The following is a 27,910-nucleotide window of genomic DNA, read 5'->3' as shown; positions in this document are numbered from 1 at the left end:
AACTAATCATTTGACTTTCAAAGCCAGCTACACTTCATAGTTTAATGTCTTTCTATATGGGATTTCTTCCAGATGTCCTAGAGAACATTTGGTTCTCTATTAACATGGTCGGGACCTCAACTTTAAGACGCAGAGCTGGAAGGAAACTGTGGGGATTAGCTGGCCCAGCCTCCTCAGTTAATAAGCCAGGAGGTTACGGCCCAGAACTGCTGAATGACTTGTCCAAAGTGAGCAGTGGCAGAGCTAGAACCAGAAACCGTTAGATGTTTGCCATTCCTTAAACTCCAGCAGCCAACCTCCCTCCACCCCTGAAGACCATCTTTGAGGTGACATAGTTAATAGCACATCTAGGCCCCCAGTTTGGAGGAGTCTGGCAGGGAAGGGCTGCCCTGGACCCCTTGGATCCCTTGATAAAGGATGTGCTCTGGTTAACCCCATCCCCCACTTCTAGGTGGAGACTTAGCTATGGGGGGACAAGGGGAGGGCTGGAAAGGGAGGACTGGCAGAGCCCAGCAAGGGGCATGGCCCTGAATCTGTTCCCAAGGGTGGAGCCAGCCAGCAGGGTCAACCTGTCCCTTTAAGAGAAGGGGGAGAGCTAGCCCCTCTCCGCCATCCTGTCCTGTCATCCATCCCAGCCAAATGCGAAAGGGAAAATGAAAGAGGGAACAGGAGAAGCAGGTCCCAGCCACCTCTCAAGGTCCCTCGCTCAGGTCTGAAGTTTCAGCCCCCAGCCCCAGGGTGAGTGAAGTCGGATGAGGGTTTGGGGGCACAAGGAGCCTGCGGGACCTGTGTGAGAAGGCAAGGGGGGTTCTCAGGAGATTCAGATGCTGGAAGCAGAGGGCAGCAGGGAGGAGAGGGAAGGCCTGGGACGAATTCCCACCACACTGGGGTAGCAGTGCCGGGACACCTCCAGCAAAGGACCCTGTGAGATTATGGAAGTGGGGGGCTACTTTGTGTCAGCCCTGCCACCGGAGAGGAGTTCACCGCAGTAAAAATGGCAGAGAAGTGGTGGGCTGAGAAAAGAGTGGTCTCCCTGGGTCTGCTACTCCCACCTCTCCCAGCTCACACTGGAGTCTGGTTGGAAGCCCCACTATAACCATGGCAAGCATTCTTGGCAGTGAGGGCGCTGGTGAGTCTCTGCTCCACCAGGCAGGTCAGGGCCTGCCCCTGCTGATCCACCAGGTCCTTTCCAGAACCTCGATTTTGGAGGAGCACAGGGTCTAACCGAGCAGGCAGGGGGGACATGTGGCTAGATGGTCAGGATGAGGCTCCTCCCCAGCATCAGCGACCCAAATGTTAGAGAATCCACAGTTGAGGATCACCTGCTGCCCTCTGAAGTTAGAGAAGGTCTAACTGACCCGGTCCCGATAGATGTGGAAGAAGGAGCGGGGGTCCCTGAGCTGCCCCAGCCTCTGACCCTGCCCTGTGTCCCCAGCGCCATGGGGGAGTGGGCGTTCCTGGGCTCGCTGCTGGACGCTGTGCAGCTACAGTCGCCGCTCGTGGGCCGCCTCTGGCTGGTGGTCATGCTGATCTTCCGCATCCTGGTGCTGGCCACCGTGGGCGGCGCCGTGTTTGAGGACGAACAGGAGGAGTTCGTGTGCAACACGCTGCAGCCGGGCTGCCGCCAGACTTGCTACGACCGCGCCTTCCCGGTCTCACACTACCGCTTCTGGCTCTTCCACATCCTGCTGCTCTCGGCGCCCCCTGTGCTGTTTGTCATCTACTCCATGCACCAGGCCAGCAAGGAGACCGGCGGCGCGGAGGCGGTGTGCGCCAGCGGGCGGCCCGAGGGCCCCTGCGCATCCTGCGCCCTGCGCGCCCGCCGCGCTCGGCGCTGCTACCTGCTGAGCGTGGCGCTGCGCCTGGGGGCCGAGCTGGCCTTCCTGGGCGGCCAGGCGCTGCTCTACGGCTTCCGCGTGGCCCCGCATTTCGCGTGCACCGGCCCGCCCTGCCCGCACACGGTTGACTGCTTCGTGAGCCGGCCCACGGAGAAGACCGTCTTCGTGGTCTTCTACTTCGCCGTGGGGCTGCTGTCGGCGCTGCTCAGCGTGGCCGAGCTTGGCCACCTGCTCTGGAAGAGCCGCCCGCGCGCGGGGGAACGCGACAATCGCTGCAGCCGCGCGCACGAGGAAGCGCAGAAGCTGCTCCCGCCGCCGCCGCCGCCCTTGCCCTCCAGGCGCCCGGGGCCAGACCCCTACGCCCCGCCCGCCTATGCGCATCGGGCGCCCGCCGGCGACGGCGAGGGCGGCAACAGCCGCAGCAAGGCGTCACTGGCTACTGGCCGCCAGGATCTGACCATCTAGCGGCGGGCACTGCCTCGGGCGGACGGTGAGGTCCAAGGCGGCACCCCACCAGCAGCAAGAAGCGACTTCCGCAAGAGCTGTGGCTGAACTTGCCGCGCTGGAGACCGCAGTGGGGATAGCCCGCAGGTCGCAGCTGCCTGAGCTCCCTCCCACGTGCCGGGCTGGCAGCAGCTGGGGCCTTGATGAGCTGGAAGCGGAGAAGGAACTCAGGTCCTTGATGTCACCATCCAGGTGGAAAGGATGGAGGCTGGGGCCTCAGAGAGTGGACAGGAAGTGGGCTGAGCAGAGTGGAAGGTGGAAGGCAGGCAGTAGGTCACCTGGTGGTTTTACTGTGATACCAGCGTTCCCAGGTGCTCTCCTGGGAGAGAGGAGCGGCCTCCGTGTGGGCTCTCTGTGGGTGTGCACACACACGCATAGGCACCGTGAGCTGTGTGTGCATGTGCACGTGTAGACCCCTTGTGAGCTCTTCGTGTATGTGCATGTGTGACGTGCATGGTGCATGCTTACACACGGACGTGTAAGCCCTAGGTGAGCTGTGTGTGTGCACGGACACGTGTATGTCCTGTGTGAATTCTGTGAGTGCACTGCATTGTACACGTGCACGTGTCCCTGCTGCACCGATTCCCTATGTGTGCACGTGTCACCTCTGTGTGCCCACCTGTACACATGCACATCCTGTGAGTTCTCTGTACGTGCAAGGGGCATCCGGTGTGAGCCCCGAGTGTGTGTGTTCTCTGACATGCACTGTAGGGGTGGCCAGGATCCAATGCCAGCACCAGCCACAATGGCTCCCTCCCTACTGCCTAAAGCCAGCCCACCTGCAAGGGTTCAGGAAGTCTCCTTTCTTGAGAGCCCACCCAGGAAGGGAGGGGGAGGGGCGCACCCACTCCCAGGGCAGGCCTCAGTCCCTAGGGCTGTGAGTACATCCACATTGTCCACCTTTTGGCCCTGCAGGGAGGCTGGGGGTGGGTGTGGGGCCAGAGGGCAGCACAGACAGGTGGACAGGCGTCGTCCCTTCCTCTCACATCTTCACCCTTCATGCCACGCTGCTGCTTCCCCAGTCTACACACTAGTCAAGTTCCTTCCATCCTCAGGAGAAACCTTACCCCAAAACAAATTATTTGCCACCAGCCAGCCCCTTATTCCCCCCAGTCATTCAAAGAGCTGTCTATAGGGCTGCCTGCACCTCCTCCCGCCTCATCCCTGCCCATCTGTTCTCCTTCTTCACCACCCCAGTGGACTGCTCTCCATAAGACCACCCAGACCGGGCGGCGCCTGTGGCTCAAGGGGTGGGGCGCTGGTCCCATATGCCGGAGGTGGCGGGTTCAAACCCAGTCCCGGCCAAAAACCAAAAAAAAAAAAAAAAAAAAAACAAGACCACCCAGACCTGAGTGACATATCCAGGGGCCACCATCTCATTGCACCTTGGGGATCTCGTCAGACCCTGCTGACTCAGCCAGACCTGTGACTGCTACAACCCCCCTCTGCCCAAGTGGGTGTCCCTGTAGTTCCCTCTCTCCCCCCTCCCTTGCTCCTTTCCTCCACTTCCTTCCCTTGCCCTGCACATTGATTGGGAGGACTTTCTCAACAGCCCCCCTATTTAAGCCCTTGCAGGTTCCCCTGCCCTCAGGGTAAGTCCAGCACCTTCAGGAAGCTTCTTAAGCCTCCAGCCTCAGCACACTGGCTTCCCCCTGGTTTCCAGGCTCCTAACCATATTTAATTTTCTGTTCTTACAAAGCACCACGCTCACTTTTGCTTTCAAGTGTTTGAACATGCCGTTCCTTTCCCGGGAGCAGCCACCTTCTCTCTGCAGCCTCTTTCTCCCCTAGCTAACACCTACTGCCTTTTTGCTCTCATATGGGAAGGAAACCGATGCCTTCAGGGAGAGGCGATCCATGTTGGCCACCACCCCAAGTCAAAGCTAAAGGTCCCAGGGTGTGATGCTTCCCCAGGAAAAGCACCTCTCCTACAGGATGGCATCGCCCTCCCCATCCATGGCACACAATGGGTGCTTAGTGAATAGGCATTGAATGAAAAAACTGAAGGTGTCCCCAGGCCCACATCATCCCTATGCCGAACATTATCCATGCTGATAGTGGGCACCATTATCTCTCTGATGACAAGTCAGTGTCCACAACCTGGACCCCTCCATATACACTCAGACCTGAATGTCCAGTTGTTTTCTAGATATATTAATTCAACAACTATTTACTGAGCACTCACTGTGTGTCAGGCAGTGTTTGAGATCAGCAGCATCTGAAGTTTTTTTTTTTTTTTGGCCGGGGCTGGGTTTGAACCCACCACCTCTGGCATATGGAGCTGACACCCTACTCCTTTGAGCTACAGGTGCCACCCGATCAGTGGCATCTGATAGAGATGGCATGTGAGCTACATATGAAATTTGAAGATTTTCATTAGCCACCTTTAAAAAGTAAGAGGGCAGCGCCTGTGGCTCAAGGGGCAGGGTGCCAGCCCCATATACTGAGAGTAGCAGGTTCGAACCCGGCCCTGGCTAAAGTGCAACGAAAAAATAGCCGGGCGTTATGGCTGGCACCTGTAGTCCCAGCTACTCAGGAGGCTGAGGCAAGAGAATCGCCTAAGCCCAAGAGCTGGAGGTTGCTGTGAGCTGTGACGCCACGGAATACTACAAGGGCAACAAAGTCAGACTCTGTCTCTACAAAAAAAAAAAAAAAGTAGGGCGGCGCCTGTGGTTCAAAGGAGTAGGGCGCCAGCCCCATATACTGGAGGTGGCAGGTTCAAACCCAGCCCCAGCCAAAAAAACCGCAAAAAAAAAAAAAAGTCAAGGGAAACAAGTGAAATTATTTTTAGCAATATATTTTCTTTAACCCAGCATATTTAAAATAGGGTCATTTCAAAGCATCACTGAGGGTGGTGACTGTGGCTCAAGGAGTAGAGCGCCGATCCCATATGCCGGAGGTGGCAGGTTCTAAACCTAGCCCCAGCCAAAAACCACAAAAAAAAAAAAAAATCAAAGCATCACTGATATTAAAAAGCATTAAGGAGACACTTTACATTCTTTTTTTCATACCAAGTCTTCCAAGTCTGGTGTGTGATTTACACTTTAAGCATCTCAGTTTGGACTAGCCAGTTTGGCTGTGTATACATCAGCTCTATAGACGGAGCTGATGCACATGGCGGTCTACACTAATGAACAGCACCTGCCCTCATGGAGCTTACGGTCTGGGGGGAAGGCAATAGGCAGACACAGAACATACGTCAGGCAGCAGTAGGAGTAAGAGAATGCCATTCCTGACTAGGAGACACTGAAACGGGATATAGCAAGGGGCTGACCATGAAGCTACCTACAAGAAGAGCATTCAGGTGGAGGGAATGTCAAGTGCAAAGACCTCCAGGCAGAAAGGCAATAGGGGTCAGGGGATGGAGGCCAGCAAGGAGATTGGTGTGACCAGAGTGGAGTGAGTGACAAGGAGAGAAGACAGTACTTCAAACACAACTCCAACATTCTTAGTTCCTCAGCTCAGTTACTGGCACTTCTGTACACCCTGGCCACCTTCACCCAGCTGTGGCCCAGCCTGTTCTCTGCCCACCTTTCGAATCTCATCAATCCCTGGTTCTCCCATTTTACCACCTAATCATCCCTCCCCCTGCCTTGTCCACTCTTCTGTCCACTTCAGAGGCTGCCCAGCCCATCGCCGATGACCTGGAGTGCTCCTCCAACCCTACCCCTCACAAGAGCACCTCACTTGCTGGCTTTAAACTCCTCACTCCTTTTGGCCTCAAAAACTGGCTTTAACCTGAGCCTCACCTCTTCTACCACTTCAATCAAAAATGGCAAAACAGGGGCAGTGCCTGTGGCTTGGGGTGGCGCCTGTGGCTCAAAGGGGTAGGGTGCCAGCCCCATATACCAGAGGTGGTGGCTTCAAACCCAGCCCTGGCCAAAAACTGCAAAAAAAGAAAAGCAAAACACCAAGCTGTTGACAATTTCTGATCATGCAAAGATATTTATCACCTTGGCACCACACCTCTTTCCCTTAGAGATTTAGCTGAGAGGGGCCACCTCTTTTAGGAAGGCTTCTGAGCCTGCCCCGGGCCTGGGCATAAATACCTCTGCTTGCATCCCTGTAGGCCTGTGCAAGACTCACTGCCTTCCCCAGGTAGCTCCCAGTCATCAGCTTCTGGGTCAGTTTCTCTGTGGAGGATGGGTCCTGCTTATGAGCAGATTCTCAGCAGTAATTCTCAACTGGGGGCAAGTATGGTACGTGCCCCCAGTACATACCATACTTCTCAGCATATTTGCCCCCAGTTGACATTTGGGAATGTCTGGAGCTGTACTTGGCTGGTACAGCTCGAGGGACAGCACGCAGGGGAAGCACACCTAATAGGTAGAGGCTTCTGCTCTAACAGTGTGCAATACACAAGACAACCCCTCCTAACAAAAAGTTACCTGGCCCCAAATGTCACTAGAGGGCTCGGCACCTACAGCTTAGTGGCTGGGGCTGGTGGGTTCAAAGCCAGCCACGGCCTCCCAAACAATGACAATTTCAAAAAAAAAAAAAAAAAGCCAAGTGTTGTGGCAGGCACCTGTAGTCCCAGCTTCTCAGGAGGCTGAGGCAAGGGAATCACTTGACTCCAAGAGTTTGAGGTTGCTGTGGGCTATGACGCCACGGCACTCTACCCCAGGGCAACAGCTTGAGATTCTGTCTCAAACAAACAAACAAACAAAAAGATGTCAATTGGGCTGAAGTTGAGAAACTTTGCTTTACTGCAATGAACTGTTAACCAAAGAGGGCACCTGACAACCCAGAGGTTCCCACTAGAAAAGGCACTACCCTGGAAGGGCATTTTGTAAATCTAGGGGCCACTGCTTTGGTTGTCACAATGATGGAGGATTCTGTTGGCATTTAGGAAGCAGGGCCACAAATGCCAAGGTATCCTTCCACAACCAAAAATTGTTGCACACAACTTTAGAATGTCCCAATGGACATGCTCATAGTGAAAAACTTTGTAATTCCCTGAGCCCAAAACTTGACTCTATTTTAAATGTAAAACATTGTTTTGTTTGGCATGGTTTTATAATAGATAAAATATAGTTTGTTTGTTTGTTATTTTTGAGACAGAGTCTCACTCTGTTGCTCAGGCTAGGGGGCCATGACGTCAGCCTAGCTCACAGCAACCTCAGACGCCTGAGTTAAAGTGATCCTCCTGCCTCAGCTGCTGGAGTAGCTGGGACTATAGGTGCCTGCCACAATGCTGGGCTAATTTGTCTATTTTTAGTAGAGACAGGGTCTCACTCTTGCTCCGGCTGGTCTCCAACTCTTAAGCTCAAGTGATCCTTCTCCCTCCTTGGCCTCCAGAGTGCCAGGATTACAAAGTGTAAGTCACCACACCGGGCCACCATATTGATTCTTGAAAGCATGTGTACAGGTGTACAGCTATGTTTTATTAAATTTCATTTCAGATCCTTAAAGGGAATCACTTGAGCCCAAGAGTTTGAGGTTGCTGTGAGCAGGTAAAGGACCTCTGTCCCGCCTGCTCCCTCTAGCCTGGGTCAAGAAGTTAAGCAAGGAGCTTCTGCTCCCTGGTGGCTGAAGTAGAAATGGCAGGCGGCCTGGTGGACAAAATGCTTTGCCTCTCTCCTTGCCAAGGGTTCCACGCCCGCCGCCTGGAGACAGAGGTCTGGCCTCCTAAGCTTCCTCTCAATCCTGGGTTCTTGTTAGGTTGCCACGAGCCCCTGACCCCCTCCCCCGTGCTATCTTCCGCTCCTACGGTGAAGATCCAGTCTGTCATCACTCCCCAAATAGAATTCCTCTGCCACTGAGTGACCCGTCCCCAGATCCAGACTCTGGCTTCCTAAGGACTGGGACTGTCTCTAGGCAGGGGCTGGACTCCTCCCTCAGATTAGGTGCTCCCTGACATGGATAGTGGACTCTGATGCTGAGGGCTTCCCAAGGCCTGTCTCCTTACTCAGGTCTCAAAAGGTCCCAGAAACCACAGGCAGATCTTACAGGGACACGTGCTGGCCAAATCCTTGGCCCCAGTGCTCATGCCTGACCAAGGGCCCAGATCTGATAAGGAAGCCCCCAGCTGCAGCCCCATGTCCAGACTCTGAGAGGAAGGGGTGGAGGCAGTGAGGCTAGAGGCGTGTGTAGAATAAATATAACTTTATTCTTTATCCAGTAGATCTCAGTGGAAAGCCCAACTGTAACAGGTGCACCAGCGGGCTCCAGGGAGCTGAGACCCCAACCCCAGGTCAAGGAGGTTAGAGAAAAGCCAGCTCCCCCAGCTGGGGGTGCAAGGGTGAGGGGAGGAGACCCCTGTAGGCCCGTCCTGCGGGGCAAAAAGGGGGCACAGTGTGGGGGACGTGGAGGAGGGGGCAGACCAGGGAAATGGAGGAACTCAGGCCAAGTGCATGTTGGCCTGTGTGTGTGTGTGTTTCTGGGGGACCTTTGGGGGTGCTGGTGGCTGAGGCTGGGGGTGGAGCAGCTCAGAGCCCCTAGGCCAGACCCTTCACAGTGGGAGCTGGGGAGCCTGGATGATGTGGGCCCTGATAGGGAGGCAGCTCTGCCAGGCAGACAGGGTGCAGAAACACTCCATGTATTGCGACCATCCCCTCGCTTCGACTCTCCCCTGTCCCTTAAGCAAAGGACTGGAGCCATCCCTCCAGGGGCTGCCTGGGGCTGTCCACACCCAGTGGTTGGGGGGGGGGGGGGCTGGTTGCTTCTAGCACAAGAGAGGGGTTGGCAGGCCTTGGAAAGTTAGTACTTCACAGTTTTAAAGAGAAAACTGAGGAGGAAAAGGCTGAGGAGGGTAAGGGGGTACAGGGACACGGAGGGAGAGCAGGAGCCCCTCTGAGCCACTCCCCTCCCCCAGGAACCACCCCCTCCAGCTCTGGATCCAGCTCCCCCCCAATACACAGCACAAATTCCTTCAGTATAAATGTGCTTAAAATGAAAATTCTTATTAAAAAAATCAAAACCAAAAAAATTAAAATAAAAACAAAACCAGCGAGAATTAATACCTGGGGGTTGGTATGGAGGGTATGTACAAGGGGAACCCCCACCCCTAGCCCACCCCTCTGTCACCAACCAAGGCAGGGGGAAGGCTGAGGTTCCCCAGCTGGGGAGCAATGGCTTGTGAGTTCTGAGGACGGGGAGCCAGGTCCCGGCATTTGCTGGTGATGAAGATATGGCAAGGTGGGCAGAGGGGTATCTTGATGAATGCAGGCCCCTAGGCCCAACCCTGAGGCCCAGGACCAGGGTCCTCACTCAGTTCACGGCCTTGGCCCCTGATGTCAGCCTAGGCTATAGGAGCAGGCAGTCCATTGAAGGCCCAGGCCTCAGTCCAGGGAATCACTGCCTCCTTCCTCCCATCCCCTAGGAAAGGTCCCCCTATACTGTCTGGGAGGACAGGTGGGGGCAGAGCTGGCAGGGGTTGCATGGTCGGTAGGAAGGCAGAGAAAAGCCGGGGTGTGGGGCGAGGGCTGTGTCCATGTGGCGCAGGCAGTCACGGGGAGTGGGTGGCCGGGCTGCTTCTGTTTGAGCTTGGGCTGAGGCTGGGGCTACAGCTGCCTGGCGGTGGGGCCAGGCCACCCCCGTCCCGTCCCCCACCCCCCGGTTGTCCGCTCAGAGTGTCCAGGCCCTCCGAGTTCTCCAGCATTTCCTGGATGAGTGGTGGCATGGAACCTGGGATCTCCATCTTCAGCGTGATCACCCGCTCAGCCCCTGAAGGGAAAGGAGTGGGAAGAGGAAGAGGTCAGCATGCCAGCCCACTCTCCCCATCCCAACAAGCCTGGTCCTAGGAAGGAAAGTTCCTGGGGATGGGAGGATCAATCTTACCAATATGTTAGCATTTACCACACCCTGAAACTAGGACTTGGTTCTTTGACACAAGCTGGCTCTCTCTCTATTTTTTGAGACAGAGTCTCACCCAGTTGCCCTGGATAGAGTGCTATGGTGTCATAGCTTATAGCAACCTCAAACTCTTAGGCTCAAGTAATCCTCCTGACTCAGCCTCCTAAGTAGCTAGAACTCTAGGCACCCACTATAATACCTGGCTAGTTTTTCTATTTTTAGTAGAGATGCTGTCTTTCTCAGGTGCTCAGGCTGGTCTCAAACTCCTGAGCTCAAGCAATCTACCTGCCTCAGAATCCGAGTGCTAGGATTTCATGTGTGAGCCACCATGCCCAGCCCCAAGCCAACTCTCTTAAGTCTTCAAGTCCAAGGGCTTGTGGCAATGGGGCAAGTTCTGAACTCAGGCTGCAGGATCAGACTCCCTGCCTGGGTTTGATATTGGGCCCTTCCTCTCCACTATGGCTTATCCTACTGATACCTCTGCGAACATGATTCATTACTGCCACTCTCAGACAGGAAACTTAGGCTCAGACCTCTTGAGTGACTTGCTCAAAGACACACACCCATGAGGTCTGGTTCCAAAGCCATGGCCTGAACTGTCAGCCCAAGTGAGTGGTGTGTTGCGCTGGCAAAGACATGGGGTACTGGCTTGGATGTAGGGGGCCTGGCCTGGGCCCAGAACCTGGCACCCCACCAGTTTGTGAGCCTCACCCTTAGCGCTGATGCTCCGCAGGTCTGTGATCTTCATCAGCATCTTGGGGAACATGTGTGGGCGGCTGGGCCTCCGTTTCCGCACATAGACCTTTAGCGCCTCAAGCAGCGGTTCCTGTAGCATGTCCACCCTGTCAGGCTGCTCCAGGTCCTGCCGGTCTGAGGAAGCAGAGCCACCTCCTGAGCAGCTGCCCCTCCCAAGCTGGGAACACGGTTGCATTACCAGCCTTGGCCACAAGGAGGCACGCCTGCCCAGGTCACAGCTGAGCGCCATCTATCAGCTGGGTGCCTCCTCACAGGGCAAGGAATGCAGGTTTCTAAGCTGCCACTGGGGACAGAGCCCTTAAATGTAGGCAAAGATGAACTGGGGGTGGGCTTTACCCAAATCCCTCCCTAAAAGCCCAGGTAATGGGATGAAACCCCCAAACACAGGCTGTGCTGTCCTCAGGCAGAGGAGCGACTCTCAGGCCTCCCACTCCCACCTGCTATTACTCAGGAAACCAGCCTGACATGGCAGAAATCAGAATAAATAAGAGGCAACTAACATTTACTGTGCACACTGCACATGACCACCTTAATTCTCCCATCAACTTCACAAGTTAGGGGCCATTGTTGGCCCTATTTTACAGACACAGAGGCTCAGAGAGGTTTAGCAACCTGCTCAAGGTTACACAGCTCACCAGATGGCGAACCTAGGTGGTCCGACCCTCAAACCCCCACTCAGTCCCCTGAACCAGAGCCAAGGCCCCCACTGCTGTTGCCCTGCTGTGTGGCTGCAGACCAGATGCTGCCCTCTGGGCCTTGGTTTCCCCTCTGAGAGCCAGGGGCTGCACCCCCCCACCCTGGGCCCAACCCCACCCCTGCCCACCTCCACAGATGAGGCAGATGGCACTGAGCAGCCCAGTCTCAGCATCGTCCATCTCCAAGGGCAGCAGCTGGTTGGCGAAGGCAAACACCAGGTCGGTGAGGGGGCCGAAGCCTGCGTTGTGCATCTGGGTCCGGTTCAGGGTCAGCCCATCCGAGAAGGTCATTGTATCCTGCTCGGGCGTGTACCGAGTACAGATCCGCAGGATCTGGGTGTACAGGATGCACGAGTTCAGGGAGTAAGCCCCAAACACCCCGAGCACTCCTGCACCAGCATTCCCCCAAGGACTACCTGGCCGGCAGCCAGCAGTGCTGTCTGATAAATTTTCTACAATGATAGAAAGGTTCTGTCTGCACCATCTAATAGGGTAGCCACTGACCACGTGTGGGTATCAAGAACTTGAAATGTGGCTAATGCAACTGAGAAACTGAATTGAGTTTAATTTTAATTCATTTAAATAGTCACATGTGGTGAGTGGCTACTGTCCTGGATGGTGCAGGTCTAGGTCACCCTGTCCTCTCGAAGAGGACTTAGAGGAGTACTAGAATTTCTAGGAGACAAGGAACTTGGCAGAGTTTTGAGTGTAGTTCCCAGCATAGGGCACACAATAGGAGCTGAAGAAATGAGTTGTGCTGAACCCTGACTGTGCCTCCTGCACCTGGGGAATGGGGATGGGAGGCTGCCCAGCTGACAGCACACTTATACCTGCCCCCTTACCCACCTTAGTGTTCAATCAAATACATCATACGAGGGAACAACAGCCCTGTCAAATCTCAAGCTCCTCACCCTGTGGTGGCCAAAAGGGAACAGGCAGACTGAGCCTAGTCAGGGACAACAGCCCTCGCTTTGGCAGTTCCTACCCCCCTCCCCATCCCCTACCTCCTGCATCCAGCCTCCAGCTCATTTCACCCTTGGGCTGATCAACTGCCCTGCAGTCCCCTGAACGCAGCATGGTCTCACAACAGCAGGACTTTCACCACCTCTCACCCACCCTTTCTATAAACCCCTAGGCACTATTTCCTTTGGGATGTCTTCCCTGGGACCTAGGCAGTCACTGGCCCTCCTCCCATCTCCAGCCAACATTTATCACAGTTTCACAAACTCTGTTGACTTATCTGTTGCCTCCACTACATGGAAATTTTTCAAGAGGGAAGGGTCTTGTGTTCACCTCTGGGTTCCTGGCACCCAGCTTAAGAACTGGCCACAGAGGGTCCTAGGTGAATCTTTATTACAGAATAAATGGATACATGGATGGGTGGCTGGACAGTTCACTGGACAGATGGAGAAAGGGTGGATGACCCATGTTCAGGAGAATGAGTAAATCATGCACACCTGGCTGCTGAGTGGCATAGTGGACAGGTAGACAAGTGGACAGATGGACAAGTGGACAGCTGGACATACAGGGAAGGGAAGGGTGGCTATGTGGGCAATGGACATTTGGACAGATCAATTCCAGGTGGTCATTTATGAGGGTGGCTGTGTGGCTGGAAGGGCATCCACCAAGGACACAGGGGCAGTGGCCAGGGGGCAGAGTGCAGACCCTCACCAGGATGTCCAGGCAGGCAGCCTTGAGGAGGGTGATCTGGTCAGCAATGGTGAGGGTGGTGAAGCCGGGCAGTTGCTTGGCAAACTCCACAGTCTTAATGATGCACTTGGTGGAGAGTTCACTGAACTTGTCCCAGAGGTCAATGTCCAAAGAGACACGTTGTTCTGAACTGTTGTTCTGGGGGAGGGAAGAGAGTGAGGGCCTTCTCCTCCGCAGCACCCCTTCTCAGCCTGGCTTTGCCAGCCCCCACAAGCCTGCCCTCTAGCCGGCCTTCACTTCCTGAGAGCTCTTCGGGAGGAGGAAGTAGGAGGAGGGAGATGAAGGGAAAGGGAAGGATGCGGAGGCCCAGCCAAGGCTGAGGAGGGAAGGCCTGGCAGAAGGGGCACCTCAGAAGGGGCTTATCCTGGCCCTGTGGCATTGGGCATACCCCACCCCCGGCAGGGGAAAGCCATACCGTAGTGTATTTGCCCAGCTGGCACAGGGCAGGGAAGGTCTCCTGGTGTGCTTTGCGCACCTTCTCGATGAGCTCCCCCACCTCCGGTGTCAGTGTGTAGCTCTCAGAGCATTCGGGCTTGGGCACCTCCTTCTTCTTCTTGTTTCGGTCATTTCTCACAGCTGGCAGGGGTGGGCAGAAAGGCAGTTAGTGGGCAGCTGTGAGCAGCACTCTGTCCATCCCCAGCCTGAGCTCTTCCCACCAGAGAGCTGCCAGCTACTAGCTACAGAGATGGTCACCCCAGCTGGTAAGCACATGCGTGCACACGCGCACACACACACGCATGAGCAGACAGGGCACGGCCACATGTTCCAGCCCTCCATGCCTACCCAGCCCACACACAAAGTTCTGCCTAGAGGACCCTGACCACAGCTGTGGCCTGGCACACACCCCGGTGGCCAGCCGCAGTGCAGCCCCACCCCCCACCCCCCCACCCCCGCATCTACACCAGCCCACACTCCAGGTGTGCAACACCCTCCTTTGTGCTCTGCCTCCTGCCCCCAGAAAGGACCTGCTCCCACCTCCACTCAGTCATTCAGGCAGCAGTCTCCCTGGGGGTCCCTCAGACTGGCTCTGAGCAGCTCCTTGGGCACGCAGGGAGCAGGCTCCCCAGCCAGAGAGTGGGGTACCCGGCAGGGAGAATCTCTCAGCCCATTAGCTGGGGAGCTGACAAATCACCAGGGGCGCTGAGCCGCACACACCACTCAGCTTTAAAGAAGCGATGGGGTCGTTACCAGCCGATTATCCCAGACACACAATCACTCACAGGGCCAGTGGTGGCTGCTGCTGACTCGGGAGGAAGAGAGGGTGGGGGAGGGGGCAGGGAAGGGGGTAGCTGGCATAATTTGGAGATCACTCATGTCGATTCTGCAAATTCAATAAAGTGCAGGGGAGAGGAGGGAGAGGGAGAGTGGGGGGATAATTTGGGAAGAGAAAATTGCAGCTGTGACAAGACGTTTATCATTCGGAAGCTTTAATTCTATTGAAATGGCAGCTGCTCAGCTCCAGGGCACAGAGGAGCCAGGGGAGGGGGAGCTGGCGGTGGGAGGGAGCGGGGGTCCCCACCCTGGTCCTTCTGACAGAGAAGGTGGCACTAACAGAGGGAGCAGGAAGTGACAGCCCTTACGCCAAGGGTTCCAGGCCTGTGGGTCCCAAGTTGCCACCCACTCTGCAGTGGGGAGCCACCACTTTCTGGGTTCAGGGCAAGGCACCCTCCAGCCTCCTGCAGCAGGATACTCAGAGCCCTTCCATTCCTTTCTGAGGCTCTTCAAGCATGAGTCAGAACCATCACTCCCCCATGCTCCCTCCCCACAAAGGTCTGGGGGTGGTGGTCCTGCAGCCCCCTCCCCCACCCCATCCCCCAAAGCTCAGGCTCCATGGTAACGGCCATGCAGACAAGGAGGCGTCTGTCAGCGTCATTTATCTCTGACATCATCAATCACCGGTCACCACGGCAACACCCATGATTCAACACAAGAGGGTCTCCCTGTCCAGCGTTTCCCTCCCTTCCTTCCTCAGGCCTCAGCTGAGCCCAAACTAGAAACCCCCATTCTTCTGGGATCTGAGAAGTCTCAATTCACTCTTCCAACTCCCGGTTCTAGGCTTAACCAGAAAATGGCTCTGGTTCCTTTTGCCAGCACCCCAGCTCTCCAACACACATAAATCCCAACCTAGGACCCCAGAATTCAGACCCCTCCCCTAAGATACATAATCAGAAGGGGCTCAGGTATGCCTCTGGGCCCCAGCCCTGAGCCACCCAGGGCCTGGCAGAAAGCCATGTGGAGACACACATGTGCAAGCTCACACAGCCAGACAAGCATCAACAGGAACGCCTATGCGTGCACCGGACCTGAGCATCCATCTGCACACCACAGACACGGCCAGACAGGTCCCTGTAGCCATACACAAATCACCTTAACTATAAGCCTGCACACCACAGCGGGCACGCTCACGTGTGTGCACACATCCACCAAGCCCTGCTCCCTGGGCCATGGAGCACCTCAGGCCCCACAGCACTCACACTCCTTGGACATGCCCACTTCAAAGCACTTCTGCAGCCGGCAATACTGGCAGCGATTCCGGGTCACTTTGTTGATGATGCAGTTCTTGTCCCGGTGACACGTGTACACCATATTCTTCTGGATGCTGCGGCGGAAGAAGCCCTGGGAATAGAGGGGAGGGAGTCAGGTCATCCACGCCCACAGTGGTCCCACTCTGTGGGGAGAGGGCCAGGCCAGCTGCTGCCCTCAAGTCTTTACCCAACACCTACCTAAGCAGGCCAGAAAAGATGGAGAGAATGATTCATCTAAAAGGATACCCCTCAGGAGAACCCCAGCACCTGCCTCAAGGCTGCAAGGCTGCAGGGCGGACGGGAGTCTTCTCCCACCCTATGCCCATATATATAACTCCTCTGTTCTAGGGGAAAGGACCTCAGGGCTGATCGTAATTCAGGAAGAGAAAGGCATGGGGCTACACAGGAGAGAGCCAAAGGCTTGGAACCTACAGCCTTGAACTCAGAACACAGGAAGAGAAGACAAGCAGGAGGAGGCCAAGAAGACAGACAAGCTGGCCAGAGAGATGGAGGTGCACACGTACACTCATACACACTCAGGGGCAAGGAGAAAGACACACATTCAGCAACCAGACAGATGTGCACCGATAGATCCCAGAGACAGAGCCAGGCTGGTCAGGGGCTCTTCATACAGGCCAACCAGAGACACAGACAGGAACAGCCAGACAGAATAGACAGACACACAGTCTGGGGCCTTGTGGTTTGCCCTTGACCTTTGTCCCACACCTGGGGATAGCCACTTTAGGCTAAGAGGCAACCCAGAGCCCCTAGTACCAAAGCTGTGCCTCTTCTGAGCCCCAATCGCTAAAGGAAGAAACCACTACAGAGGCTTAAGCCCTTGGGGTGGAGGAGAAGCCAGGCCCAGAGCTGCTGAGAAGGTATAGCGCCATCTGCACCCTGGAGCCTAACAGAAGGGTGAGGGAATCCAGCCAGACATTGGGGAGCCTACAGCCTGAGCACCTGAAGGGGAGGCCAAGGCAGGGTGCCTGCTCCTAACTGCCTCCTGCCAGGCTGCCATGGTGAGGTTCAGGCAGGACCGCAAGGGTCAGGCCTCCTGGGTCCCCAGCCAAGAGCCAGTGGCAGCCAGCTCACTATGGCAACCTGGGCAGTGGTGGCAGAGTGGGCGTAGGCCCTGCTAGCTGGAGGGTGGAGACAGGGAAGGGAGACGAGGCAGAAGGGCACCTCTGGTTTGGGAGAGCCCTGCTTATCCATGGGGGAGGTTCTGTTACAGACATCCCCTCCTCCTCCAAGGTTTCCACATAGAAACAAGAGCAGAAGCAGCAGGGACTTCCAGCTACCTCCAACTACATACTCCCAGGAAATGCAAGTGGGACATCCCATTTACCCAACCAGGATTGCCCTTCCCAACAACTCCCTCAACTCACCTTGCAACCCTCACAGGCGCTGACCCCATAGTGGTAGCCTGAGGATTTGTCTTGACAGACAAAGCAAGGCTTGTAGATGCGAGGGAGGGGGGGTGGCGAGGGTGGGCTGGGCACTATCTCTTCAGAACTGCTGCTCTGGGTCTCAATGGCTAGAGAAAGAAAAGGGGAGGGGGAAGTTAGAGACCCAGGTTGCCATCCTTAATACTGTGCCCCGCCCTGCCTCATGGTCTCCCCCAGGAGCCTCTCCCAGCCTCCCCATTGCTGGCAGGATTCAAACCGTGAAACAGTGGTGTCTCAGAAAAGCAGGGACTCCCCAGACAGACTGGGGAGAAGGAGGCTGCCAATGGAGCCTGAAGCACCCCACCACTCTTCTCTCCAGGACCCCCACTTTCAAAGCCAAAAAGACCAGACTACATACCATCGGATTTGTACACATGCCATGGCTATACTTGGGGAGTTGGGGGTGGGAGTCAGCCTGATTCTCAAGCCCTGCCGGGCCCCATTCTCCCCCAAGTTAAGGAGTTAAGGCTTGAAGAGGAGGGAAGAGGACACAAGCTGGGGGCAGAGGAAACTGGGGTCAACAGGATATTCAAAGCTGGCCACTCCCCCACCACTCTGCTTCCGCTCCCCCTTCTGCCAGCGGCCACAGCCCCTCCTCCACCCAAACAATCCCCTGGCCAGGGACCCAAGGCAGGGTGTGTAAAGAAGAGTCACAAATGTTGGGGCACAGCAGGCAAGAACTCCCTGGGATAGGTAGGGGGGCCCTCTGAACATAAAGAGGAGAGGACATTAAAGGGCCCCATAAGTCCATCATTCTGGGCACCCGTCTGGAGGGGGGACAGCATGACAAAGGGGGGTCTGTTCCCATCAATGCTCTGTCTGTCTGGCCTCAACACTATGTCCCGGTTACTATCCCCTCCCCCCTGCTATTCAGTTCCAAGAGGGCAGCCAGGAGGGTGACCCAGCCACAGGGGGAGCCCCAATTGCCCAAAACCTCCCCTGGACCTGGCTCCATGCCCATCACCCCAAGGGAATAGGGATGGGCTGGGCAGGAGCTGTCTGTGCCCAAAGCCTGCACAGCTGGGGGTGTAGGGTGCTAGATAAGAACTCTGACCAAGGCAAGCCCAAATTCCCAAGGAGCCATACAGCATCTTGCAGAGTTCTTGCCATGTTCACTCCCACACCTCAGAATCCTACTTCACCCTACCCCAACTCCAGCATGTGAGGTTCTGGCATATTCCTGACCCAAGCACCTTACAGCTATGGGTCACATGGCCCCCACATCCAGACACAGAGGAAGTAAGTGTGGGCGCACTGGGGACAGATGGTATGCTACCACTCTCCTCCTCACCTGTAGGCACACCAGGGCTACCAGGCAGCCGATGACAGGGACCCAGGCCAACAACCTTGGCAGGGCTTTCCTGGCTCTCAGTAGGGCCTAGGCACCACTTCCTTGGTCAGCACTGCTGAGGCCCCATGTCTCCTTCCCTGCCCAGAGATCAGCCTGAAGCAAAGGGACCAGCAATGTCCACACTGCTAACAGTCAAGCAGCCTCTTCACGGACCTCCCCCAAACACGAACTGCCCTGGCCAGACAGCATAAGGTGTTTTTTTCCCACTTCATTCTCCCCAGGCCAGACAAGCAAATCAGACAGGCTGAGAAGCCAGAGAACAGCTGCTGGGGGTGTGGGGAGTGAGGGGCCTGGGTGAGGCAGGGAGGCAGAGGGGGGCAAGCCGACAAAGGAGCCCTTTGTCGTGCTAACTTTTTCCAAGACGTAAAAGCAGTAACAATAGACAATCCAGACTGGTAGGGGGATGTCAAGGACAAGGGGGTGTGGTAAGGATGGGGGACTATGGCCTAGAATCCGGCTGGGCAGTCCAACAAGCAAAGGAAGAAGGCATTGACCTCTCCTTCCCTCCTATCCACCCTTTGCCCCAGGACCTGCCTCTCCCAAGGCCCCACCTCTAAAATGAACCAGAGTGGAGGGGGAGCACGGACTGAAGGCACTTTGGGGTACAGAGTGGCGTGGAGGGCAGGTAGATGGGGCATGGGGAGACACAGTGATACCAGGATAAGGGGCAACAGCTCTAAGGCCAGGGATAGAGTAGCGGGGCAAAGACCCATTGAAATTTGGAACTAAGGCAAAATCCAGAGGGTGTTTATAGAACTGAAAGAATGTGCTTTTTAAAATTATATTTTGGCAGGAGAGGAGAGATGACCTGAGGCAAGGGCTACAGTTTGGGCTGGGTAAGGCCTCCTTTCAGCCCACCCCATAGTGCTGGCTGTCTTTCAGGCTATAACACAGTCTACTCCCCTACCGCATCCCCACCTGTCACCCAGGTAACTCGGCTCTGAGGTTTCCTGTTCTGCCCTTTGAACTCAGAGCTTGAGGCCCAATCCCCACCTCTCCAGGCCTCCAGCCAGAAGCCTAGGGGGCTGAGGTAGAAGGACCAAAGCAAAGGCTTGAGGGACTCCAGCCTCTACAAGTTAGGACATAGCTATAACTCCCCACATACAGGGGGAGGGGGAGGGACTGCCCTGGCGCCCCCCCTCCCCCAATAACCTCTCCCAAGAGGCCCCAGCCCACAATCTCTCTTCATCCTGCAGCTCAGGCTAGAGAAGGACCACACCTCAGCTCAAAGTTCTAGTGCCCGCCCGGTGGAGGGCTGGAACCTGCCCAGGAAGCCAGGCGTCCCCTCCCACCAATGCTGCCAGGGTGCCCCTCCCTTGCTCCCCCATCCTGGTGCAAAGAGCATTCTGGATTCCCCACACCCCTGAGCCGTTTGCAGGCTCACACAAGGGGCTGGTTTCCTGGAGGAGATCAGCAGGAAATCAGCCGGGCCCTGAGCCAGTGCTCCCCTCCCAATCCAGCTGGCGCCCGCTCCTCTGCAACTCCCCTCACAAACCCTAGGGACCCCTGGGGAAGGGGAGCAAGGCCCTCCATACAGCCCTTCCTCTTCTGAGGAGGTGAAGGTGGCTCTGGGTGTAGGACCGCAGCCTGCAGGATGTGGAAGAAAGCCCCTAGACCAGCCGGCCTGATAAGCATCTCTTCCCCTCCCCCCACTATGGGCATCCACGTGCTTCACATTCTTGGATGTCTGGGAGCAGGCGGAGGCGTGAACAGCAGAGACTGGCGGGGGACAGATGGGGAGCCACATCCTATGCACCCCTTGTCCTCTAATGCACCAAATAGAGGCTCTGGAAGGGAGGCAAGGTCCTTGGAGGCCTGCAGGACCTAAGAGACCCCCTCCTTCCACAGCCAACCTGCTGTCTTCCCCGCTTGGAGGTGAAGGGGGAGTGGAGAATTTACCAAGACGGGGCTAGAAGGTGGCTCCAGTCACCAGAGGACCTCCACACACCAAGGGGTTCTTTCCAAGAACATTGGGCCCACATCCTCTAGACATGGTGTAGTCACAACCCTCAGACTCCAGGTCCTTCTGTGCATCAGGGCAATCCACACATCTCATCTCTGTCACTTTCAACATACAGCCTTGGGTTCTGCATCCACTGACACCCCAACATATACATACCCAATCAACCCCATTTACCAGAACTGGGAGCCGAGGCCTTTAGGTCTACCCCACCCCAGACTGGGTGGGGAATAAGTCTCCACTTCCTCATGTCCAGTGGTTTGGGGCAAGCAGTGCACATGAAATCCACTGCCAGTCAGACTCTGATCCTTCTCCCCCTCCAGTTCTGGGCCAAGAAAAGCTGAACTGTCCCCATGGGCTAAAGAAGAGACAGGACTAGAACCAAGGTCTCAGATCCCAGATTCCCTCCCTCTAGCCCTCTGGAGAAAATGGACAAGGCAGTGGCAGGGGTAACCCTGGCAGCCCTGCCTCAATTAGTCCGTTTCGGGGGGGCTTCTTCCAGCACTGGGAGAAGGGGAAAGAGGGTCCTAATGTCACCCTCTTAGTCTCTTTTTTTTTCCCCAAAGTCAATGGCTGGTTGCTCACACCCTCCCTCCCATGTTTGCAGCTGCACACAGATTCAGTCCCAGGGGTAAAGTTCAAGAGACAGGACAATAGGAAAGGCTGGGGTTGAGGCAGCTCTGGGAGGGCAGAGGTGGGCTGTCTGTCCACCTCAGGTCTCTCTGAGCAAGAAGGGCTTTGAGTGAGGTAAATCCTTTGCCTTTCAAAATCTTCTCCAATCTGCCAGGCTCCTAGAGACCCACTCCACTCTTCTCCCTGGCAGGGAGGAGGAAGGCAGCAGGTCAAGAGGATGGGAGAACCTCCAGGTAAGAGCAGAGGCCAGAAGTGAGCCACACAGGCAAAGAAACCCCAGCCACCCAACAATAACTCCTTAGTGCCTGCTCCCGCCCACCCAGTGTACACTGTCTTACAGCTGGGCACCAATACACCCAGGTGTGCACCCTGTGTGCTCACAGCACCTGAGTGTGCACAGAGCCCCTCCCTCCCAGAGGACCCTGAATCCAGGCAGGGGGCAACAAGGAGAAAAGGTGACTAGACTGCTAAGATGCCAGGGTTCTTATCAGCACCCCTCATAGGAAGGGATGGTCCAGGACCTGGCCCTATCCCCAAGTGAAGGCAGGGTAACAAAAGCACTCAGTGGCAGGTTTGGGAGGGGACATAGTTCTCATTTCCAAAGAAGCCCCAGCCCCACAAAAAACAAAGTCATCCTCCAGAGAACAAAACATTAGAATTAGGAGGAGAGGAATTCTTCCCACCAGAGCAACTTCTCTCTTCCATTCCTGGGAACAGAAGCCTCAAAGATGCCTGCCAAGTGTGAGGCCAGGACAATCCCAAGATGAATAAAGTGCCCCTTCCCATGATATAAGGGTGGATGAGGATGGCAGGCAGGTATCTGAGAGAGTTGCCCCTTTCTGCCACATCCCACTGTCAACACTAAAGAGCACTCCCCTGGCACCCACTCTAGCAACACGGGCTGGGGGCAGGAGCTGGAACACAGAAGGGGTGTCTCTCCCTCAGTCTTTGGCAGGAGTGAGATCTCTGGAGGAGGCCCTTCCTCCTCTGAGACCTTTACCCCACCCTCCTGCCTGCTATTGGATTCCAAGAAGATACACATGGGAAGTAAGGGGCTTGAGCTGCACGTTCCCTGGAAGAAGTGGAAGAAGAGATGAAAGGATGTTTCCTGAAAGAAGGAACCTCTATGCCCCTCTAAGCAACACCCAGGGTTGCTGTACGGGAGGCCGTGGCAATTGTCCATCAAAGGCACTCAAGTTGCAGGAAGAGACACAAGGGTTAGAGATAAGACCCCCCCCCAAGCACGCCCTCGGGCTCGTCCCGGGGGTAAGAATAGAAGCCTCACCGCCCACCCTGACCCTTACAACAGCAGAGGCAGAGGCCGGTACGTACAGTGGTTTGAGCCATTCCAAAGCGGAGTCCGGAGCGGGGTGGAGTAGGGACCCGGGGCGGGTAGCCCCTTTTCCGGGAGCAAACAGGCCCGGTTCTGATTATAAAAATCCACCACTAGGAAGGGGTTAGGGGTGGGGGTGAGTCCCCCCACTTCCACACTCTCGTACATGTTCCCACGCGAAAGCAAGAAGTCCAGGCGGGGAAGTCCTGCGCACTGCCCCCTCACTCAGCGGGAGACGCCATCTGAGTGGAGCAGCTGGGGGCGAGGAGACGTCCCCTCGCTCCGACTGGCAACCAGGGCAGGGGGGTGGTCCCCCTGCCCTGAAGTCCCCGAGTCTAAGTCCGCCAGCCGCTCCGCCAGTCCAGGTGAAAAGCGGGGAAGTTGCGTGGGCTGGGGTGCGGGGTGTCCCTCGGCTTTCCCAAAGAACGACTGGCAGGACCCGGGTACTCTGCGCCTTCACCTCGAGGGGGCTCCAGGCTCGAGTCTCACGGTGTCGAGGCAGAGTCCGGCGGCTCCCCAAGTCCGGAGGCCGGGGGCGGGATCAGCGCAGGGCGGGGAGGGGGGTCGACTAGCACTTCCTTCTCCCCGCCGGGGCTCCCGGGCTTCTCCCGGGCGAGGATTCCGGGTGGGGGTGGGGACCCCGAGCGGCTCCGCCTCCGAAAGGTCCGGGGCAGCCCGCGGCTCGCTGGGTCTCCGGTAGTGCGCGCCGCGGCCCCCACCCCGACCCCTGCGCGCCCCCTCCCCTGCGGGTCCCAGCCCCCTTTCTCCACCCCGCCCCGTCCAGGCACCGCCCCTGGATTAACCCATTCCCCGCGGGTCTGGGCGAAATGCTAGGAACCAAGAGGGAGAGGCAAGTGGACAAGCGAGTGGGGGAGCCTGCGAAAGGGGAGGAGGAAAGAGAAGAAGGAAGGAGAAAGGCACCAGAGAAGGAGCCCGCAGAGTGCAGACCATGGCAGGGTACGAGGAGAGGAGGGGGCTGCGGGCGCTCGCCAGGACGGAAGAGGGGCGGGCGCCTTCCCCATCCCAGTTCCGGTTCCCAGCCTCCCCCGTGGTTTGGTCAATCCCTACCCGAGGGAAGCCGCGGCGAGGGGAGGTGTTGAGTCGGGGAGGAGGGGGGTGGTCCCGGTGTCCTCCCCTTAGCACACACCCCCGCCCAGGCCGGACCTCATTTGCCTAATGCAATGCGGCTGAACTCTCTCTGAACTCGCCTGGCGGCGCCTCACCTCCGGGTAACCCACCCACCGCTGCCCGTGACATCACCCGCTCGCCAGCCAGCCCGTGGGGCTCGCCCGCCGGCCCCATGCCCGACCGGACTGGGCCAGCTCTCACGGACACGCGGAGAGCGGCCGCAGGAAGCGTAGGGCTGGGGATCGTGTGGCCGAGTGTTAGCGCCACAAACGCGGCGTGCTAGGTGTTCTGGGTGTGACATTGTGCAGCTTGGGCGCTGTGTCGGAATGAGACACCCGGCTTGTGTCATTGTCTGTGACATCATGTGTGACTCCAGCAGCCGGAACCCGACGCGGCAGCGCTGGTGCTGTTGGCACAACACACAAGTAGAGGCGGCTCTACTCCCCACGCTTCGCGTGCTTCCGGTGAGCAAAGCCCCGCCCAGGGTGTCTCCCAGCTGCGGAACCAGGATCGGCCCCTGCTGTGCAGTCCGGGCCCTGGAGAGATGAAAGGAGGGGCTGGTGCCTCCCAGCTGACCACTTCATCCCGGAAGCCCTCGGGGTGCCTGTTTCATTGGCAGAAAGGCCTAGCTTGGGTAAAGGTCCTTGGAAAGAGGGGATATCCCTGGAAGAGTGGGTATCCTACTCTGCTCTCCAAAGGTAGGGATGTAAATTTGCATGCATAGGCTCTTTTACTGGACCTATGCAAAGATACTAGGGTTATAAAAGTTGGTGAAATCATTCAAGGAACTGAAGGAAGACTAGGAAGGATAGAGCAATAAAAGTCAAGAGGGAAAGGTACACTAGCCCTGGCTGGAGAGGTTGGGCTAAGGCTACGCCAGGTAGGCCTCAGTAAGGCTTTTGGATTTTATCCTAAATGCAAGGAAAAGCCATAAAAACAGACCAAGCAGAGGACAGGCAAGATCTGATTTACAGGGCGGCGCCTGTGGCTCAGTGAGTGGGGCGCCGGCCCCATATGCCGAGGGTGGCGGGTTCAAATCCAGCCCCGGCCAAACTGCAACAACAACAACAAAAAAATAGCCGGGTGTTGTGGCGGGCGCCTGTAGTCCCAGCTGCTTGGGAGGCTGAGGCAAGAGAATTGCGTAAGTCCAGGAGTTAGAGGTTGCTGTGAGCCGTGTGACGCCATGGCACTCTACCCCAGGGCGGTACAGTGAGACTCTGTCTCTACAAAAAAAAAAAAAAGATCTGATTTACAGTGCAAAAACATCTTTCTAGCAGCAATGTGAAGAATGAATTATAGAAGACAAGAAAGACCCCTTGCAGTGGTTCTCAACTTTCCTAATGCCTCCTAATGCCACGAACCTTTAATACAGTTCCTTGGCTTGGCGCCTGTGGCTCAAGTGGCTAAGGCGCCAGCCATATACACCTGAGCTGGCCTGCCAAACAACAATGACAGCTGCAGCCAAAAAAAAAAAAAAAATAGCGGGGCAGTGTGGCAGGCATAGTTTAGCTATTTGGGAGGCAGAGGCAGGAGAATCACTTGAGTTTGAAGTTGCTGTGAGCTGTAGCCCCCATGGCACTCTACCCAGGGGACAGCTTGAGGCTCTGTCTCAAATAATAATAATAATAATACAGTTCCTCATATTGTGGTGAACCCCAACCATAAAATTATTTTCGTTGCTACTTCATAACTGTAATTTGGCTACTGTTATGAATCTGATATGCAGGATGTATTTTCATTGTTACAAAGGGATCACGACCCACAGGTTGCTTAGAGCCACTGTAGCAGTATGGTGGCTTAGCCTAGAACACTGACAGCGCTGATGGACAGAGGAAAGTGGATTCACCAGTTTGTTTTTTTGAGACAGTCTCACTTTGTCACCCTTGGTACAGTGCCATGGCATCACAGCTCACAGCAACCTCAAACTCTTGGGCTCAAGCGATTCCCTTACCTCAGCCTCCCAAGTAGCTGGGACTACAGGCTATTTTTTTAAAGATGGGGTCTCACTCTGGCTCAGGCTGGTTTTGAACTTAATGTACTCAGGCAGTCTACCCGCCTCAGCCTCCCAAGTGCTAGGATTACAGGCATGAGCCACCACACCCAGCCCACCAGATTTTTTTTTTAAGACACGGGGTCTTGCTGTATCAACCAAGCTGGAGTACAGTGGTATAATCACAGCTCACTGTAAATATAGGCTTCTCAGCTCAAGCCATTGGTCCCCTTAAGGTGTGAGCAGCTATGTGGCCTCACCAGGTAGTTTACAGGTAGAATCAATGGGGGGATGGAAGGTAGCAAAGAGGACTCTCTGGTGTGCAGCTTATGCAATGGTGAAGTTCCTGAGATTGCAAAGTAGAGAAGTCCACTGGGCTATTGCACAGGAAGGTGTGGGGCTCCAAAGTAAAGTCAGGGCTACAGATGGAATGGTCTGGGGCAGGTTTGCAAGTCTTGGCAATACGTAGAGGACCACTGAGGAAGAGGAAGGACAGAGTGTTTCCATGTTTTTGGTATCCTTCCTCTCAAATGCTGTAGCTCCTGGGCACCATTTATGTTCTAGGTTCTTTGCTCACAGCTTCAAGGTGCTAAGGGACCTGAGAGTCTGTCCCTGCCATCAAAGACCTTGTGGTCAGGAAAAGATCTCCCAAATGATTACAGCTCATGGCAGGAACCTCAGAGAAGTAACACCCTGGTAGAGAGATGAGTGTTGTTTATATGTATGTATGTATGTATGTATGTATGAATTAATTAATGAATATTCACAGGCATTCTAAGAAGGGAGGGAGAATGTGGTAAGGAAGGGAGAACATCTGTGAAGGTTTCTGGGAAGAGGTAGCATTGAAGATGTTCCTTAGGGCGGCGCCTGTGGCTCAGTCGGTAAGGCGCCAGCCCCATATACCTAGGGTGGCGGGTTCAAACCTGGCCCCGGCCAAACTACAACCAAAAAATAGCCGGGTGTTGTGGCGGGCGCCTGTAGTCCCAGCTACTCGGGAGGCTGAGGCAAGAGAATCGCTTAAGCCCAGGAGTTGGAGGTTGCTGTGAGCTGTGTGAGGCCATAGCACTCTACCGAGGGCCATAAAGTGAGACTCTGTCTCTACAAAAAAATAAAAATAAAAAAATAAGAAATAAGAAGATGTTCCTTGAAGGATGGATAGGATTTCTGGAGCTAGAGAGAAACCGAAGAGACCTGTTTTAAGCAACAGCAAGGTCATAGGACAGGTCAGAGCAGAACCCAGTGTCCTGGGGCAGTGGGAGCAGAGAGAAAAAGGAAAATTCGGACAGGCAGCTGGTGTTGGGAGCTTGAGGCCCTGTCCTGCCCATCCTTATTCCAGTGTGACTCCTCAGGACTTGTGCATGGTAAGCCCTCAGCAGGTGTAGGCTGAACTGGCCCCTACTTATGCCAAGCAGGGTACCCTACTGTCCCCAACCCCACTTGGAGGGGATAACAAACAGGAAATCATGAGGTGAATGCCAGGTAGACGGGGTCCCAGTACAGGGTGGCCTTTCCCCAAGACAATGCACGTCTTCGCCACACTCCTGAAGCCTTCACAGGAAAAGATGTCCTTAAGACTTCTGCCCACGGTGGGGCTCTTGGTCTGTGGGCTCGCTGAGATTTCTAGCAACCCAGAAGTCAAATTGGGGAGGGAAGAGCCTCTGTTTCTTGCCTGTCTAGGACTGAGTGGCCTCCAGTCTACCCTGAGAGACCCAACTAACTGACTGTGGTCCTACTCCTTGAAGAGGGTGGAGGAGGAAGGCACCACCCCAAAATGATTTAGAGAAGGGAACCACTTCCTCTTCCTGCAGGCATTACACCCCCCACCCCCCAAGGACAGTCAGGGCCTACACTGACACAGCTCTGTGGGCACACGGAGGAGGGATACAGTGCCTTGGCCCTGATCTGCCCAAGAGGAGGAGAGGCTTCCTTTCCTGGGTCCCCCTCCCCCAGTCCATGCATGGATCCTGCCCTGTGAGGGCATATGCATTGTCTTTGCTGGGAGATAAAAGGTGAGGGGCCAGAGATTTTCATTCAAAGCCCCAAAAGTCAGTCTTTTGGCTGACTGTACATTTTGGACTGCAGGAAAGGCATTGCTAGGGAGAACCCCTCCCCCGGGCTATTCCTCCTATTGTCCAGGGAAAGAGTGGGAAAAGGGGAGAGAGGGAGGATGCACAGACTGCAAAGGGAAGGAATAAGCAGAGGAAAGGAAGAAGAGAAGTGCACACTCCCTCCTCTCTGTCTCCTGCAGG

General features: G+C 55.7%; 2 protein-coding genes across 14 annotated transcripts in view; one reads left to right on the top strand and one right to left on the bottom strand.

Moving 5' to 3' along the window:
• Positions 1-672: 672 nt before the first annotated feature.
• On the top strand, positions 673-3,563 carry GJD3 (gap junction protein delta 3). Its single transcript, XM_053570851.1, has 2 exons — positions 673-738; positions 1,436-3,563. The coding sequence occupies exon 2, from the start codon at positions 1,440-1,442 to the stop codon at positions 2,301-2,303; it is 864 nt and encodes a 287-aa protein (XP_053426826.1). The 5' UTR covers positions 673-738; positions 1,436-1,439; the 3' UTR covers positions 2,304-3,563.
• A 4,868-nt stretch (positions 3,564-8,431) lies between these two features.
• The window catches only part of RARA (retinoic acid receptor alpha), a 44,731-nt gene continuing 25,252 nt past the window's right edge, over positions 8,432-27,910 (bottom strand). For 7 of the 13 annotated variants that reach the window (XM_053570833.1, XM_053570832.1, XM_053570839.1 and 4 more), the window contains 7 exons: positions 17,207-17,355; positions 15,771-15,912; positions 13,712-13,872; positions 13,258-13,434; positions 11,715-11,919; positions 10,847-11,005; positions 8,432-10,006 (listed from right to left, as the gene is read on the bottom strand). In XM_053570833.1, the coding sequence (XP_053426808.1) occupies positions 9,789-10,006; positions 10,847-11,005; positions 11,715-11,919; positions 13,258-13,434; positions 13,712-13,872; positions 15,771-15,912; positions 17,207-17,355 (1,211 nt within the window). In that variant the 3' untranslated portion in view covers positions 8,432-9,788. Of the gene's footprint in view, positions 10,007-10,846; positions 11,006-11,714; positions 11,920-12,922; positions 13,435-13,711; positions 13,873-15,770; positions 15,913-17,206; positions 17,356-17,624; positions 20,704-20,754; positions 21,266-21,288; positions 21,394-22,542; positions 23,290-27,910 lie in introns of those variants that run through there. The other 6 variants (XM_053570845.1, XM_053570840.1, XM_053570844.1 and 3 more) reach the window with 6 other exon arrangements.

This window comes from Nycticebus coucang, chromosome 18 (assembly GCF_027406575.1).
Source record: "Nycticebus coucang isolate mNycCou1 chromosome 18, mNycCou1.pri, whole genome shotgun sequence".
Lineage (NCBI taxonomy): Eukaryota > Metazoa > Chordata > Mammalia > Primates > Lorisidae > Nycticebus > Nycticebus coucang.
This window is presented reverse-complemented; position numbering and strand designations above follow the sequence as displayed.

Coding starts and splice junctions, on each gene's coding strand:
- GJD3 (XM_053570851.1), top strand. CDS start 1,440: ATGGGGGAGTGGGCGTTCCTGGGCTCGCTGCTGGACGCTGTGCAGCTA.